Here is a 17,723-nt window from a genome sequence, read left to right on the forward strand (position 1 = left end):
CTTATATCCATATATCTTGGTTAATAATTTATATTCTTATTGTGATGCAAAGACCTTTCTGGTCCACTGCATGTTATCTTTTAACTGGACCAGATGCATAACTTGGCCTGGACCACCTGTGTCCCTCCTTGTCTTAGCTTTATATGAACTACAGCCCCTAGCACATTGCTGTCTCCTTCCCCCTCCCCTAGCACGGAGAAGTTATTCCATGAGGGGATCAGCTTACCAGTTGTCTCCAGTGCTGAGGCTGAAGCAAAGCTTCTTGTATTGAAACAGCTCTAGACAGAGAGCGAGAAAGATCAGTGCCTTACAGAACTGCTGGGTTGAGATTCTGAGACACAAGTGCATCTGCTAGCTGTTAATATTTGGCAGAAGGATTTTCTTCCTCTAGGATAGTTTTGACATTGAGTTGATAATAATGTTTGTCAGCTACTTGATTTTAAGTTTCCTCTCCTTTCAAAAAGCCATTCTAGCAAGACCTGGGGGAGAGGTAAGTCATATTTGGTCTAGTGTGATGTGCTTTTCAGAAATGATTTACTTGTAAATAATACTTTACTGTCATGTGCTTTGCTGAATGCAAAAAAGTTGGTCATTTTAAATACAATGTGGTACCTTGAATGAAATGGTTTAAAGTTTGTCAAAGTTCTGAGAAACATAAACTTTTGTCTTAGAATATGTAGTGTAAACTCTCATCACTAATGGGGGAGCATATTATGATCTCTCTCACACAGGTCACAGTGGAATTTTATTTTATGATTACCTCCATCAAAAATAGATCTTTACAAAATTGGGAGCTTACTACAAAAAATAATATATGATGGTAGTTATATGATGTTGGCCCTGTAATAACAATCCATAATTAAGCTGTTTCATTTTTTTATTTTCCATTTAGTGCTTTCATATTCAACAGCAATGTAAAATGTTATACTGAGACATAAGACATAAATGCAATCAAAGCAGAGTTACAAAGAAAATGATAACCTGTCCATATGAGCTTACAATCTATCTTTAATCAAATGTGCTGTACTATGTTTGTATTGATTTATTTTATTTATATGTTTATAATATTTTTGTAATACTTTTGTAGCAGCGGTCAGCTAGTGGTCAGTGGTCCGCTAAATCGGTGTCACTACCAACAAATGTCATGTTCTTTCACGTGACCAGTGATCTATTATACATCATGTCTCTGTATCATGTGCTCTAACTTGTTGAATCCCACCGGTTACTGTGGGAAATTTGATATACTTCCTCTAACCTTAATCATTTGACATTATTTAACACATCATCGCTCTGTATGAAATCATTCTTAATGATTGTTTTCAATATTGTAAACACCAATGAGTCTGTTGGATGATATGATGTATTTGAAGCAGTACTAACCTCTGTATATCCATGTGCTAAAAAATGGAGATCCACCAATTTATGACATCTTGTGCAGATGCAGCATTGTGCCACAAATAGTGTTGAGCATTCCGATACTGCAAATATCGGGTATCGGCCAATATTCGCGGTATCAGAATTCTGATACTGAGTTCCGATACTTTTTGCATATCGAATACCGGAATCGGAAGTTCCCATAATGCTATGTGCCAGTTTGATTTGATTCAGCCAATGAGGAATCCTAAGAAGTGTGGGCACATCCTGTTAGGCATGTAGGCATGTTAACTAATGGCATGGCTGTGATTGGCTGCGAGCAGACCACCCAGCTGCTCCTCCCCCAGACACACGCTGAACAGTGATCTATGGAAAGTGAAACTAGTTAGGGAGGAGGAAACGACCAGTTCTCATTTCAATGCCAGAACACCCCCCCGGATGTTTATCTTTGAAGCAAGAGATGATATCTTGGAAACCGTGCAGACTAGCCACAGAAGGTAAATTACTTATTGTCAGCATTCTGCAGACTAGATATGCACTGAGATTATGTGAAAAGCCCGGACAACCTGTTCTATTATGTATTTCCGCCAAGTTGGATCGCCCGCCAGGGCTGGTGGGGTACTCGGTACCGGGACCATTGGTTTCAATGGGAGATGTCACGGTAGCTGTGACCCGGTCCGTGGACATGGGCGTCCATTGTAAAAAGGAAATGTTGAACGTGTGGATGATGATTAAAGTTTATAAGTGAATGATTCATGACGCCACCTGTGGTGTTCGGCAATGAAGATGTTAAGCCGACGTTGCAGACAGATCCTCTGGGACAGATGGTGTGGTGCAGCTTTGATGTTGTGGCCCTCCACAGGTAGGGCTATAGTCCCAGGGTAGTGTAGATGGAGAGGTAGTGAAGAGACGTAGATGGTGCAGTGCCAGGCACAGAGATGTAGCAGTGCTGAGTGTGTTGGCGCAGGAATAACTGGAGGACACCAGGGCATGTAGTTCCAAAGCTTTCCTCACAGTCTGTTGTGCATACAGGTGCCCGCATCCGTGCCGTGTCCTCAGGGGCTCAGTCAACCTCCAAGCTAGATGAAGCACTCCATTCCAACACTCCGCCAACATGTGCCTTTCCTGAACGTCTCCCTCTATTACTACACAACCCCTTTAACATAGTCAATAACTTTGTAACTCCGAACGTCTTAAAAAAAAATTAATTCCTGCTAATCCATTTGATTGGGCTAAATCTCTATGCCTTTAATGTCTCCTCCACCTCCCCCAATACATTTTACATTATTCTTAGTTGTTTTCCTTCATGTAGAATTAACCTACAAGGAAAGAAAGGGTTTATTTTAATTCCGATATTTCTGTCCCATTGACTTGCATTGGTTTCCGGTATCGGAATCGGTGATATCCGATACTTTTTGGGTATCGGTCCGATCCAATCCGATCCGATATTTCCCGATATCGGAAGGTATTGCTCAACACTAGCCACAAACGTTCATTAGGTACAAAAGAACATTTTTATGAAAGTATTGGCGACATAGTGCACTCAGCAGGCCCTGCTGCGCATTTACCTTATATTAGTTTTGTTTGATTATGTTGTGTACAAGGCCTTCTTACACTATAACAAGAATTAAATATGGATTATTATATGGTTTGGGCCATGCTTTATGCAGTTGGCTAGAAGTTGTGTAAGAATGAAATGCTGTAATATATCATACAGTACGATGCATCCAGTAAATACACTGTAATACATCCATCAGGTACTACCTGCCAAACCCCAACTTCCTTATAAAGTAGAGTGGACATATCTCCAATAGAGTGCCAGATCAGGTCATTAGCAGGTAACGATGTCTCAAGCTGAACTTACACTATATGTGGTTTGAATCCCTCAGATATAAAATAATATGGTTATGGATGTGGTTTCACAACCTCAGCGAAATGTAGCCACATCAGGTGACAACTCACATTATGCAGCTCCATCATCTACTAAGTGATGATCGTGGTTTAGTTGGTATTAGAGTTATGCCAACAAAAATTTCACAGAGCTCTGCAAACCTCCTCCTTCTTACCGACATGCCAGTGCTTCTTCTGATTAGTAGATTCGACCTGTTGTCATCATCAACATTGCCTACTAAACAGAATACGTATGCCGACAGCTAGCAGGAGGTTTGCAGGGCTTTGTACCTGCAGCCAGGGTCAGAGTCCTGCTTATCTCTTTGCTCAACTCTGGGTAGTATTATTGTCCGAGGAATTTGTATAAATTTTTTTATTTGCCTGTGTTACATTGACTCAAAATTGCAAAGGATTTAGGCTCTAGCTGCTAAAGGCCTTAACAATCTGCTTGACCATTTAAAGGAGTTTTTCATTTTGGATGAAACAATTGCCTCCAGTGAAGCTGGTCTGATGGTTGCCACCAGACTGCTGACAATGAAGACTTGACCACTGATCTGATTTTGCAGACATTCAGTGTCATTGCCAGAAATCTGATGGAGACTGTCAGAATGTCAGTGCGCTGGGAGTAGATTTCTGTTCATTCCTATTGCTTGCCTCTGTTTGTTTTTTTATATAAGCTGAAAAACCTTTTTAAAGGAGTTGTCTAACACTGGAACAACCATTTTGAATGTGCTGAATAAAGTATAAAAAAATATTCTTACCTCATTGATCTGCATTGTTCCTCCAATTTGATCTCTATGTCCCCTGTTTGTCTCCTGACATTGTTTATGTCACGTGAGCACTGCAACCAGTGATGGCTCATGGGCTGGAGCCTTCACAGTTCCTCCAGAGAACATCCACTCTGATGGAATTGTGAAGGCTGCAGCACATTCATTTGGAGGCATTCAAAAGGGGTTGCTAACTCCAATAAGCCAATAAATAACTCAATGATAATGCCAGTATTTACGCTATTAATTGGAGTCTGTCCTTATCAGGAGTTCTGGTTCAGCAGTCCGGTTTTCTTACCTACAGGAGTAAGTATGTTAATCCGTGGGGTAAATGAGCAGTGACAAAAGGGCCCGATGGCACTACCTAATGTAGACAACAGGACCCAAAGAGATACCTATGTCAATAAATGGAGTGGATTAGTTTTAGCACTAATACTAGGCTTTAACCCACAGCTGATCAATTGCTCAGTTATGTAGCTTATATTTGTTTAATGACATCACATTTGTTGTGTGACATCACTAGCCTAACACCAAGAGCGAACAACACTCTTAATGCAACAAATTTCAGTAATATACGTAAAAAAAGAACACCTTAAATTTGATTTTTTCTTCAATATATAGAAAAGCAAACATATTTTAATACATATATGCAGGAACAGAGCTCACAGATATTTTTTATATTGTCATTTTGGTGATCCTTTTAATTAATTATTCAGAATTTTTACAAATAAAGAGAGTGTTCATATACATCTGTTTATATAAACGATAAGTAACTGTTATGTTCTTTCCATATACTAGATATAACACCAAAACTGTGTTAAAGGGAACCTGTCCCAGATTTTTCCCATATGATGTAAGGCCAATACTCATAAGTCCTCTTTTTCAGCATACTAATATGCTGCATATAGGTCAGCTATCCGGCCTGCAAGACAAGAAAGAGAACTTTTATTTTACTCACCTATGGGGTGGTCCTGTCCGATGGGCATTGCTAGTCTTGGCCCGGTGCCTCTTCTCTTTTTGCTATGCCATCCTCCTTCTCTGCTTCGTGTGAATGATGCATCCTACGTCATCCACACAGTGTACAGCATTGCGCTCTTATGCAGGCAGACTTCTCTCTGCCCTGCACAAGAAAAGGACAAAGAGCGCCGGCGTTGGTAAAGTTCAACAAATATATGGAACTTTAAGAGGACCTTTCTCCAGCTTTAGCATGTTTAATATTGAATAAAACAGATTTTTATTTTTTTATTTCTCATCTCCTTTGTAGAGATATTAGCTCGTAAAGTTTAGATTCTAATTTCTCCCTCAACCAAAGAGATGTTAGCAGAGATTCTTCTCTGGGGCCATTTACGTTTCCCCATTCATGCTGTTGACCAATCATAAGCAAAGGAAGGAAGACAAGAAACACACACAGATAAGATCAGTATGGCTTAATATATCCTCACTGATCTAACTGCTGATACTTAATGTGATTACAAAGGTGAATGTAGTAGAGGAGAGTTGTATGTTATTACAATCACCTCTTGTGGATCGCCTCTCATGAATCTATCAGTGTGTGGGGAGGAGGAGTAGGACAGAGCTGTATGTCATCACAACACCTTTTGCAGCTCTCTTCTCACAGTGCTGTCAGCTCTGCTCTACTCCCCCTCCGTCCATACTTATAGTGACTTGAAAAGAGATTTGCAGGTGGTTTTTATAGTGACACAGGGCTCTGTCCTGGCCCCTGTATTGTTCAACATCTTTATCAATGATTTAGATTAAGGAGTTGAGGGTAAATGATTAAATTTGCTGATGACACAAAGCTAGGAGGGATCGCTAATACTAGAGAAGAGAGAGATGATTCAAAAAGATATAAATAAACTGGAGAAGTGGGCAGCAACTAACAGAATGGTTTTTAACAGGGAAAAATGCAAAGTACTACATCTGGGCAATAAAAGTGAAAAAAGCATATACAGAATGGGAGGAATAGGGCTAAGCAACAGCACATGTGAAAAAGACTTGGGTATAGTAATAGATCACAGACTGAATATGAGTCAACAGTGTGATGCAGAAGCAAAAAAGGCAAATGCAATTCTAGGATGTATTATCAGAAGCATACAGTATAGATCATGTGAAGTCATTATTGACCTCTACTCCTCTTTGGTCAGACCTCATCTGGAATACTGTGTCCAGTTTTGGGTGCCACATTTTAAAAAATACATCAACAAACTGGAGCAAGTTCAGAAAAGAGCGACCAGAATGGTGACCGGTCTGCAAACCCTGTCTTATGAGGAAAAGTTGCACTATTTAGGAATGTTTAGCTTGCAGAAGAGAAGACTGAGAGGAGACTTAATAGCTGTCTACAAATATTTCAAGGGCTGTCACATTGTAGAACGATCATCTTTATTCTCATTTGCACAAGAAAAGACTAGAAGCAATGGGATGAAACTGAATGGGAGGAGACACAGGTTAGATATTAGAAGAAACTTTTTGACAGTTAGAGTGATCAATGAGTGGAACAGGCTGCCACGAGAGGTGGTGAGTTCTTCAATAGAAGTCTTCAAACAGAGGCTGGACAGACATCTGTCTGGGATGATTTAACGAAACCTGCTTTGAGCAGGGGGTTGGACCAGATGGCCCAGGAGGTCCCTTCCAACTCTATGATTCTATGATTCTGTTCTACTCAGCTCTGCTCTACTCCCCTATTTCCATACTTATAGTGTCTTCAGAAGAGATCTGTAGATGGTGTGCGTATTGACACACAGCTCTGCTGTACTATACCCCACTTTTAATCACAGCAAGTGCTGACAGTGAGATCAGGAAGGAGAATAGGGCAGCGAATTATTACATGTTTTTCAATATCACACAAAGATAGTAAGGTTTGGCATTCTTCGGGGACATTTTCTTATTTTTTCCCTGCATAATACCTTCTGCTTGTAATTGGGCAATATCATACCGGTGAAGTAAATGCCATCGGAATTGAATCTCTAATGTCTGTAATGTCGTCTTAGTTGGAGGAGAAATTAAAATCTAAATATTACAAGCTAATAACCATGATGGAGATGAGAACTGAAATAATTAAAAGTCTTTTTCACTAAGATCTGCAGCCACTTAATATAGTGTATTAATTTACTCACCTACCATCATCTTCTCTGGCATCCAGTGCCTTTCTAGTCTCCTGCGTGATGTCTCCACTCTTCTTACTCTCAGAGCACAGTGTGAACCACATGTGGCTTTTACAATTTAAACATATGGAGCGTCAGAACGAGGCTTCATAGACTTATATTGCAAAAGAAACTTCCGGCTCACACATGAAGCGATCGAATAGTCTGAAGAGTGGTGAAATGACTCAAAGGGGAGCAGAACGTTGGCGGTATGTGAGTATATTAATGCACTGACTGTACAAGATATACACAGATTTAGAGAAAAAAGATCATGGGAGGGCTTCTTCAAGGCAGGGGCAGACATACCATTGGTGTAACATGAGCAGCCGCTTACCATTGGTAAGGTGCCACCTACCCCCAAAACAGTAGGAATTGTGCATTATAATTACCTGTTGGACTGAAAAGGGCCCATCCATATACTGTATTGTTTTTGCACAGGGGGCCTCTTCTATCATGCCTGCTCCTGCTTTAAGGTAACATATACTCAGTTTTTTTTTATGTAATGAAGGAATGCTATTTATGTTCGACCCTCTTCAGTATGAAATAAAATACCAAAGCTGAAAGCCGTGCTAAAATTTGTAGTTCCAAAATATATGTAAAGCAGCATGATGCCTCTGTACTAATATACAGTTATGGCTGCTGGTAGCAAAAGACTATGCACCACTTATTGATATCAGCCATTAAGTTAAATACTCAGCGTTAGCCACATTCACAGTTTCTAATCCTTCTTTAGTGAGAATTTAGTGAACATTTCTTATTCTCACCCCATACCTACAGATACAATTCATAGATGCTATTAGGAGGAAATTTAAAGCAGCTCAGCAGTAGTATGTTACCACATGTTACAGTAACTCCAGGAAGAAAAGGCTGTAAAAAGAGTTACAAGCTAATCTGGAAAGGAATTGTCACAGTAGATGTCTTGTAGGCATATAGGTTTTTACTCTAGAGTCTGTAATGCTTAACATATGGCACACACACTACCTTTTTTATAGTGCTGTGGAAAACTAAAACTGGCATAACCTCTCTCCAAAAAAACAGTTACTGTTTAATGGCCACATGGGTATTCAGGAGAAACTCCATTTTTATTGAACTTAAAAATGCATTGCATTATTACAAAAACATTTCTGTAGTATATTCTGCTGTGAAATCAGTCTGCATGATGTAATATATATCTTTTATATAAGTCTGTGTACATGTAAGCCGTCTAGCACAGCAATATCAGAGAATATAAGACCTGAACAACAAACTTTGCACATCCTGTAATAAATGGCTCTAATATGGCTGTAATATTCTGTCTAGTCTAGAGTAGAAAAGGTTTTAGGTTGTTTCTTATTATTGAACACAATGACCTAGTAGATTAATAAAATGTCGTTTTTTGTGCCAAGTCAAAGTGAATTTCTTACATGAATATACACGGGTGACGTTTGCCGTTTCTGTTTTGCAGGATCTATAGATCATGTTCTGGCCCACTCAAGTGGACAAAAAGTAGACTGATGCACACTTCCACATTCACTGGAGCAGAAAACTTAGGTGTGAAATGTGGAAACATATATAATGCAGCCCCATGCAAGTACTATTATATCCTTGGCCCTGCATTAGAGTTTGTGTAAACCAATTCAAAGGATCAAGTCCAGAGAACAGCTTGACATAATCCCTTCACTCACTGTGTACTAGGAGGTACAGTAGCTCAGCTGTCTTATGGATTGCAAGGGTGTGCCGGGCTGTCAGTATTGTAAGTGACAGTGTCACGGCTCCAGTCCCAGCTTCAGCTCCAGTCTCTACTTACCTCACTGCGCGCTCCTCCCGGCGCGCTCCTGCTTCTCGGCGCGTCCCCGCGCCCGGCCTCCGGGTCCCTCGGCGTTGGGCACCTGCACACTGCTTGACTCCCGGCGCGCAGCCTCCTGGGTAGTGTGACGCGCTGGTCCCGCCCCCAACATGGCGGCACCCACCACTACATATGCTCGGCGTCTGGACAGGTAAGATGCCTGGTTATCAAATGCGGTGACGCTGTCTTGCGCGGCGTTCACTGTGTTCTCAGGCCCTTCTCCTTTGCCTCTGTCTGCGCTGTGTTTTGTGTCTCTGTGTTCCTCACCCTTGTCCTCTGCCTGCGCCGTCTCCATCAGTCCCCTCTGTTGTCTGCATTCCGTGTCTCCCTGGTTGCTTCACCTTCTCTGACCTGCTCCTGCCGCCTTCTCATCCCACTCCATTTCCTTCCCTGTTGTTGGCCTTCCTCTCGCCTAAGTACATCATCGTGCTTCTTCTCTATTTCAGCCTCCAGTCCTTGTCTCCCCCGGCTCTCCGGTCCGGTGCCCCGCTTGGTCTCTGTGTTTCCCGGTGTCCTACTATACGGATACGTCTGTGCCTCCTTACCCGTCTATTGCCCCAGTCGTCCCTTTGGTCCCGGCTGTCACGGTTCTATCCCCTGGGGGTCTGTCCCTAACACTCCCTGTATAGGGGGTGGTCCTCACCTGGGCGCTCGCCCTCGGGGACTCTGGAGCCGTAACCCAGAGGGTCCACTTCCGGGTACTTTTGCTTTCTTCTTTTGAACCAGCAACACTGTAACAGAATAACCAGGTCATGGACCCCGCTGGAGCCACGGCTGCCCAAAAAGAGTTAGTTTTCCTTCGAGAGAACCAGACGTGCCTGATGTCCTTTATGAAAATGATGTACTCGTGCCTTTCCACTCTCCAGTCCTCTGACCCTGGTAACGCCGCCCAGTTGGCTGGCTTACAACAGGAATTGGCTCAGCAGCGAGACACCCAGTCACATATCCTCAGCTACATGGCTTTGGTGGATGGTCGGTTGCTTTCTTTGCACTCAGCCGCATCTGTCCCTCCTGCTGTGGTTTCCCATCCTCCTCCGTGGTTAGCCAAACCACCCCGGTATAGCGGTGATGCCAAATTGTGCTGGGGTTTTATAAATCAGTGCCGCCTCCATTTTGAACTGCTGCCCCAGCAGTACCCCACTGACTGAGCCAAAGTGGCCTTCATCATTACTCATCTGGAGGGGTACGCTTTGGCTTTGGTCAATCCTCTCTGGGAGCGTGATGACCCAGTAGTTACCTAGCTTTCCGTTTTTCTTGATACTTTCCGTCGGGTTTTTGACAAACCGGGTCGTTTAGCCTCCACCACTGAGGCTTTGTTTAACCTGTGCCAAGGTTCTCTAACTGTGGGCCAGTATGCTATACAGTTTAGGACCCTGTCCTCCGACTTAGGTTGGAATAACGAGGCCTTGGTTGGGTGCCTTCTGGCGAGGCCTATCGAGTCGTATAAAGGATGAGCTCGCTGGTCGCGACACCCCAACAGCCCTGGAGGATTTGATCTCTTTAGCCACTCGGATTGATCTCCGGTTTCAAGAACGGGCCAGGGAGAGAAGGGTCTCTTGTCCATTTTTTTCTGTCCGCAGACCACCCAGTCCTAGGAGTCTCCCTTCATCTCCAACACCCGAACCTATGCAGGTGGACCGCCTGAAGCTCTCTGATCAGCGTCATAGGGAGAGGAGCCTTCACCGTCAGTGTTTTTACTGCGGTAGCGGTTCCCATCTCATCCGAACTTGTCCGGATCGTCCGGAAAACTTCTCCGCCTAGGCCAGGTAAGAGAGGCCTCCCTAGGTGTATTTGATATCTCTCTCCCCCTCACTTTGTCTGTCCTCTTGCATGTTGGTGGGAAGCGGGCTTCTCTAGTGGCCTATGTGGACTCGGGTGCTGCCGGGAATTTTATTAGGCTAAAGGAGGTTAATAAACTTTCTGTTCCCGTGAGGGTTTTGCAAAATCCTTTAGTTCTCGCCTCCGTAGATGGTCGACCCCTGCTAGAGACAGTTACTCTAGTCACTTATGAGGTAGAGTTGCAAGTAGGGGCTCTGCACAAGGAGAAAATTAGGATTTACGTCTTAGCAGGTATTTCTCATCCTATCCTGCTTGGCCTTCCCTGGCTGCGGCTCCACAAGCCCACCTTAGATTGGCATAGCGGCAACATCTTGCGCTGGGGGGAGTCTTGTCGGGCTCAATGTCTGCTGTCGGTACGTCCCGTAGGTACCCCTCGTTCTTCCCTTGTTCCCTATGGATTGCCGTCATTGTACTATGACTTTTTGGATGTTTTTGACAAGAAAGAGGCTGAGACTCTTCCTCTGCACCGTCCCTACGACTGCCCCATTGAGCTCATTCCTGGTACCACTCCGCCTCGTGGAAGGATTTATCCTCTCTCCTCGGCAGAGACCCAAGCCATGTCTGAATACATCCAAGACAACCTGGCCAGAGGCTTCATTCGGAAGTCTTCGTCCCCTACAGGAGCAGGCTTCTTTTTCGTAAAGAAGAAAGATGGATCCCTGCGCCCGTGCATCGATTATCGTGGCCTGAATCGAATCACGGTGAAGAATAAATATCCACTGCCACTCATCTCTGAGCTTTTTGATCGCTTGAAGGGAGCACGTGTGTATTTACTAAGCTTGATCTACGAGGGGCCTATAATCTGGTTCGCATACGCTCTGGGAACGAGTGGAAGACTGCGTTTAACACGCGAGATGGGCACTACGGGTATTTGGTTATGCCCTTTGGGCTCTGCAACGCACCTGCAGTATTCCAGGAACTCGTTAATGATGTGTTTCGAGATCTCCTCTACTCCTGTGTCGTAGTCTACCTTGACGACATCTTAGTCTTCTCCCCTGATCTGGCCACACATCGCCGAGACGTCCACCAAGTCCTCCAACGTCTCAGAAAGAACCACCTTTTTGCCAAGTTGGAGAAATGCCTCTTTGAGCAAACCTCATTGCCTTTTCTTGGTTACACCGTCTCGAATGCAGGATTAGAGATGGATCCTGAGAAGGTCTCGGCAGTTCTCAATTGGCCACATCCCCTCGGAGTTAAGGTAATTCAGCGGTTTTTGGGTTTTGCCAATTATTACAGGCAATTTATCGCTCATTTCTCTAATTTGACTAAACTCATCTCGGCTCTTGTCCGCAAAGGAGCCGATCCCAAGCATTGGCCCTCTGATGCAGAAGCTGCCTTTGAGGCCCTGAAGCAAGAATTCGCTAAGTCTCCTGTACACCATCGCCCGGATGCCAGCAGACCATTCATCCTTGAGGTTGACGCATCCTCGGTGGGAGCTGGAGCAGTTCTTCTGCAGAAATCCTCCTCGGGCCGCGCTCTCACCTGCGGATTATTTTCTAAAGCTTTCTGCGCTCCCAAACGTAATTTTGCCGTTGGAGATAGAGAACTCCTGGCCATAAAAATGGCTCTTGAAGAATGACATCATCTTCTTGAGGGTGCCCTCCATCCGTTCACCATTTTTACGGATCACAAAAATTTGGCCTACCTTCAGTCCGCCCAAAGGCTCAACCCACGGCAGGCCAGATGGTCACTGTTTTTCGAACGATTTGACTTCGAACTCCATTTCCGACCCAGGGATAAGAACATCAAAGCGGATGGTCTATCACGGTCATTCCTGTCTGTCAACAAGGAGGAGGGTCCAGTCCATCTCATTGACCCTGCTAAGATCCTTACCGTGGCCCCATTAAGCCTGGTCTCCCCACCATTCAGTAAGACCTTTGTTCGGAGTGGAGATAGACTAAAGGTTCTACGCTGGAGTCACTCATCAAAATTTTCTGTACATGCTGCAGTTAAAAAGACTCTCTCGTTTGTCTCCCGCCATTACTGGTGGCATTCGTTTCGCAAGGACGTCCAAGATTTCATTGCCTCCTGCCTTTCTTGCACCCAGAACAAGGTTCCTCGACACCCTCCCTCGGGACTCCTGCATCCGTTACTAGTACCGGCCAACCCATGGACTCATATTGCTATGGATTTCGTCACTGATCTGCCTCCCTCTTCTAGATGTACGGTGATATTGGTGATCGTGGATCGATTTTCCAAAATGGCCCACTTCATCACTCTGTCTGGTCTGCCTACCGTGCCCGAGTTGGCGAAGATCTTTCTGCTTCATGTTTTTCGCCTCCATGGATTCCCTCTGCATATTTTCTCAGATCGAGGGGTCCAGTTTACCTCCCGTTTTTGGCAAGCTCTCTGCGGATTGCTGAAGATAACGTTGGATTTCTCCTCAGCTTATCACCCCCAGTCGAATGGTCAAGTCGAGCGAATCAACCAGGCGCTAACTTCTTACCTTTGGCATTTTTCCAATGCTCATCAGGACGACTGGGTCTCTCTTCTTCCTTGGGCGGAATTCGCCTACAACAATCATCCAAGTGAAGCCTCCTCCAAGTCTCCCTTTTTTTGTGGTTTTTGGTCAACACCCCGGCATTCCCCTTCCCGTGTCCCCTACCTCGGGTGTACCGGCAGCAGATTCCTTGTCTGTGGACTTCTTTCAGATTTGGAAGGAGACCAATGTAGCTCTTGAGAGTGCCAGCCTCAGAACGAAGCGGTATGCCGACAAGAGACGGCTAGATGCTCCTCCGTATCGCCCTGGGGATAAGGTTTGGTTAGCTTCCCGGCATATCAGGTTGAAAATCCCCTTCTACAAGTTAGGTCCACGTTACATTGGCCCCTTTGAGGTCTTAAGTCGCATCAATGACGTGGCCTACAAGTTGAGATTACCCGCCTCACTAAAGATTCCCAATACCTTCCATGTATCTCTCCTGAAACCAGCAGTATTTAACCACTTACACTCTGCACCTTTCTAAACTTCCCAATCGTGTAGCTCGGATAACACCTTTGAGGTACTGGATATTTTAGCTATGAAGACTGTTAAAGGAAAAACTGTTTTTCATTGATTGGAAGGGTTTCAGTCCCGAGGAGAGATCATGGGAACCCCAGGAGAATATTGATGCTCCACGCATTATTTCTCACCAACGTTAGGAGGAGGGGGCGTAAAGGGGGGTACTGTCACGGCTCCTGTCCCAGCTTCAGCTCCAGTCTCTACTTACCTCGCTGCGTGCTCCTCCCGGCACGCTCCTGCTTCTCAGCGCGTCCCCGCGCCCACCCTCCAGCTCCCTCGGCGTCGGGCACCTGCGCACTGCTTGACTCCCGGCGTGCAGCCTCCTGGGTAGTGTGACATGCTGGTCCCGCCCCCAACATGGCAGCGCCCACCGCTACATATGCTCGGCGTCTGGACAGGTAAGATGCCTGGTCATCAATTGTGGTGACGCTGTCTTGCGCGGCGTTCACTGTGTTCTCAGGCCCTTCTCCTTTGCCTCTGTCTGCGCTGTATTTTGTGTCTCTGTGTTCCTCACCCTTGTCCTCTGCCTGCGCCGTCTCCATCAGTCCCCTCTGTGCTCTGCATTCCGTGTCTCCCTGGTTGCTTCACCTCCTCTGACCTGCTCCTGCTGCCTTCTCATCCCACTCCGTTTCCTTCCCTGTTGTTGGCCTTCCTCTCGCCTAAGTACATCATCGTGCTTCTTGTCTATTGCAGCCTCCAGTCCCTGTCTCCCCCGGCTCTCCCGTCCAGTGCCCTGCTTGGTCTCTGTGTTTCCCAGTGTCCTACTATACGGATACGTCTGTGCCTCCTTACCCGTCTATCGCACCAGTCGTCCCTTTGGTTCCGGCTGTCACGGTTCTATCCCCTGGGGGTCTGTCCCTAACACTCCCTGTATAGGGGGTGGTCCTCACCTGGGCGCTCGCCCTCGGGGGCTCTGGAGCCGTGACCCAGAGGGTCCACTTCCCGGTACTTTTGCTTTCTTTTTTTGTACCAGCAACACTGTAACAATCAGCTTGGCTGTCCTGTAGTATGCAGAGTCATGCTGGGATGTCAGTTTTGTGTATGGGATTTCCCTGCAGCCTAATTAGGCTGGGCCTGCTGGAAGCTCTCCAGTTGTCGCCATTTCAGGATGATTGCCTGGCTGATTAGCTGGCTGGCTATGCTTGGACTATTGCCAGTCGTAGCTATTGCACGATAGTGTGTGTGTGCACTTACCGTGTGTGTGTGCTCTTTGTGCTCAGTATTCTCTGACTCTGATCTTTACCTTGGACTTGCTCAGGACTATTCTATATTTTTATCTTTTTGTCTTTAACGTACTCACTTGATTTTGATCTTGGACTCCATGACCTCCCTGCCTCATGGCTTGTCTGTGAGAAGTGACTCTGCATCATACCATGTCAGTAATCATTGGACATGGGCAGGAGCCATGAGAATTGCCTTCTACATCCTGGCATCTTTGGCTTATATTTTGACTAGGTGGCCTTGCGCAATGTAACATGCATGTCTTGTCATAACACTGACATCATGCCATGCCAACAGTTCTTGAGGATATGATCCATCAGACAGAGATTAATGACTTGGTAATTGGGCTTTGTCCTGTGAATCAATTTGCACCAACTCTACCTGAACCACTCACACCTGGAAAGAGTAACTTAACGAAATTCCATTATAAGAGTTTGTCTGGTCTAAAACTAAGTCTGCATTCACATGCTGTGAGGATTTTCTGGTGCTGGCATTGGGAGAGGAGGGGTGTGACCACAAGTATGTGATTTGCATATGGGTCGCCCTCACAGGGGTGTGGGGTACTCGGTACCGGGCCGGTCTCTCAAAGGGGAATGTCACAGCAGCGGTGATCCGGTCCGTGACCCTGGGCACCCATGTAAAAGAGGATTGAGTGATGAAATAAATTTTATGAGTGATTCGTGATGCCACCCGTGGTGTTCGGCAAGGGAGGTGTTAAGCCGACGCTGCAGACAGATCCTCTGGGACAGATGGTGGGGTGCAGCAGTGATGTTATAGCCCTCCACGGGCAGGGCTGTAGTCCCAGGGCAGAGTAGATGAAGGGGATTGGTGTTGAGGAAGAGGTTGCAGTGTCTGGCACAGAGATGTAGCAGTGCTGAAGAAGTTGAAGGAAGAAGGCAAGGACACAACAAAGTGTAGCTTCTTTACCTTTACTTTGTAAGTGCAGTCCAGGGTCCAGATTACAGATGGCACAGGAGCTGATTAGCCTGGAAGCAACTTAGGAATCTCTCTATCAGATGGGTTGTGTAGTCTCCTCTCCAGCGTTTACTTAAGGTAAATGCAGTACTGTGTTACACTAACGCTCCTCCTTCTTCCCTCTTGGATCTACCTTGTATGGCAGACAGCTGTAGCCTTCTATCTCCTTTGGCTCACACGTCGTTGTTGTGCCTCCTAGTCTTAGATGGGAATAGAGCATTTACAGCTTCCTATTCCTCTGGTTTCTGTTGCAGGACCATCAGTATCCATACAACCTTGGAGACCAGGCTCCAGATCATGCGCTCCAGCTGGGAATGAGCCTCAACTCTCTGCTCAATCCCCTAGCTCCTCTCTCCACGTCCACACACTTCGCCCTCCTCACAGAACTGACTAATTTTCCCTCCTGGCCCCCAGAGAGAAGCTCTTCCCCCTAGTATTGGTTCAGAGCTCCCTCTGCTGGCCTGGAATGGGAACTGTGTTGCATGTTATGGTTAACTGCCAGAGAGACCCTTCATTGCTTCCAAGCCTGACATCACCCTCCCTGGAGGAAGGTAAAGCCATTGTGGCGACCATACTCCTGGGGGCGCCACATTCCCCCTAGTGCAATTCAGTACTCCCGGACTGAAGGAGAACATGTTAACATATAAACAATGGAAACATTATAAATGTACAAGATTTAGAAAAACAAATGAAAAATACAAAAAAACAAAAGCTCCAAAAATAGTCCTGTGACAATTAGTCCATGCATCAATGTCCATGGTCCATTCCTGGGCAAATGGTGAACAATGTACAAAATAAGTTTTTGACCACTCCTAGTCCTGTGGCCCAATTGTCCATCAAAACAAACTGGAGAATTCAAAAGGAGGATTTCTTACAGAGTCTCTGTAGGCACAAAACTTAAAATGTTACATATTTACATGTACAGGTTAACATTTACATTATTTGATTTATACACGATATCTGAGGGGTGGTATACCTTGGGTACTACGGACAGACCTGTGTAATACTGGTGTGGGTAAACTGGGTAGTAGCTGTTTACGGACTCTTAGACTCACCATGGGTATGACGGATTCACCACTGGCAGGGCGAGGATTCTTTGGCTCCACTGCTGGTGTGGCATCTGCCACCTGAACTTCCTGATTTTCAGAGTTTTCTTGAGTCACTTTTTGTACTACCAGTTGGGGAAAGGTCAAAACTGGCACCACTATGGCATTATTTGCTCTAGTCCAATTTACAGGGAATTCTCCAAGTACAGTGCTGACCTTTTCTTCTTCTTCTATGGGTTCGATGTTGTTTTGTTCTTCCATTCTTTCTTTTAACTGGTCAGGGCACAATTTCAAATGATCCCTTGATACTGCTGCTGAGGTTTCTCCCCCATCCTTACTGATAAGGCACACCTTGGTGTTATCGAAGTTTGATGGCAAGATGGTGTAGGGTTCAGCTTCCCATTGGTCATCTAATTTATGCATCCTCCTCGTCCTTTTTAGGACTTGTTCTCCTGGTGACAAGGGAACTGCAGGTGCATGATGATTGAGTGCCTTTCTTGTTTTTGTCTTGCCTGAGCTAGACTCTTTTCTACACACTATTGTAATCTTCTGTACTGCTGCTGCCGCTCCGTATCCCAGTCAGCATCTGGTGATGTTACCTCAGGTGTAAGGACTCCCATATCCAAATCAATAGGCAGCTTACCAGGC

General features: G+C 45.3%; 1 protein-coding gene across 3 annotated transcripts in view; it reads left to right on the forward strand.

The window, feature by feature from the left end:
• Positions 1-17,723, forward strand: part of THSD4 (thrombospondin type 1 domain containing 4) — a 1,135,048-nt gene that overhangs the window by 747,457 nt on the left and 369,868 nt on the right. The window contains exon 1 of one of the 3 annotated variants that reach the window (XM_073586948.1): positions 110-490. The exons of the other annotated variants lie outside the window; for them this stretch is intronic. Coding sequence (XP_073443049.1) covers positions 419-490 — 72 coding nt within the window. The 5' untranslated portion in view covers positions 110-418. Of the gene's footprint in view, positions 1-109; positions 491-17,723 lie in introns of those variants that run through there. 3 annotated transcript variants of the gene reach the window in all.

This window comes from Dendrobates tinctorius, unplaced genomic scaffold, assembly GCF_039654945.1.
Source record: "Dendrobates tinctorius isolate UK_male_01 unplaced genomic scaffold, ASM3965494v1 ptg000097l, whole genome shotgun sequence".
In the NCBI taxonomy this organism is placed as follows: Eukaryota; Metazoa; Chordata; class Amphibia; order Anura; family Dendrobatidae; genus Dendrobates; species Dendrobates tinctorius.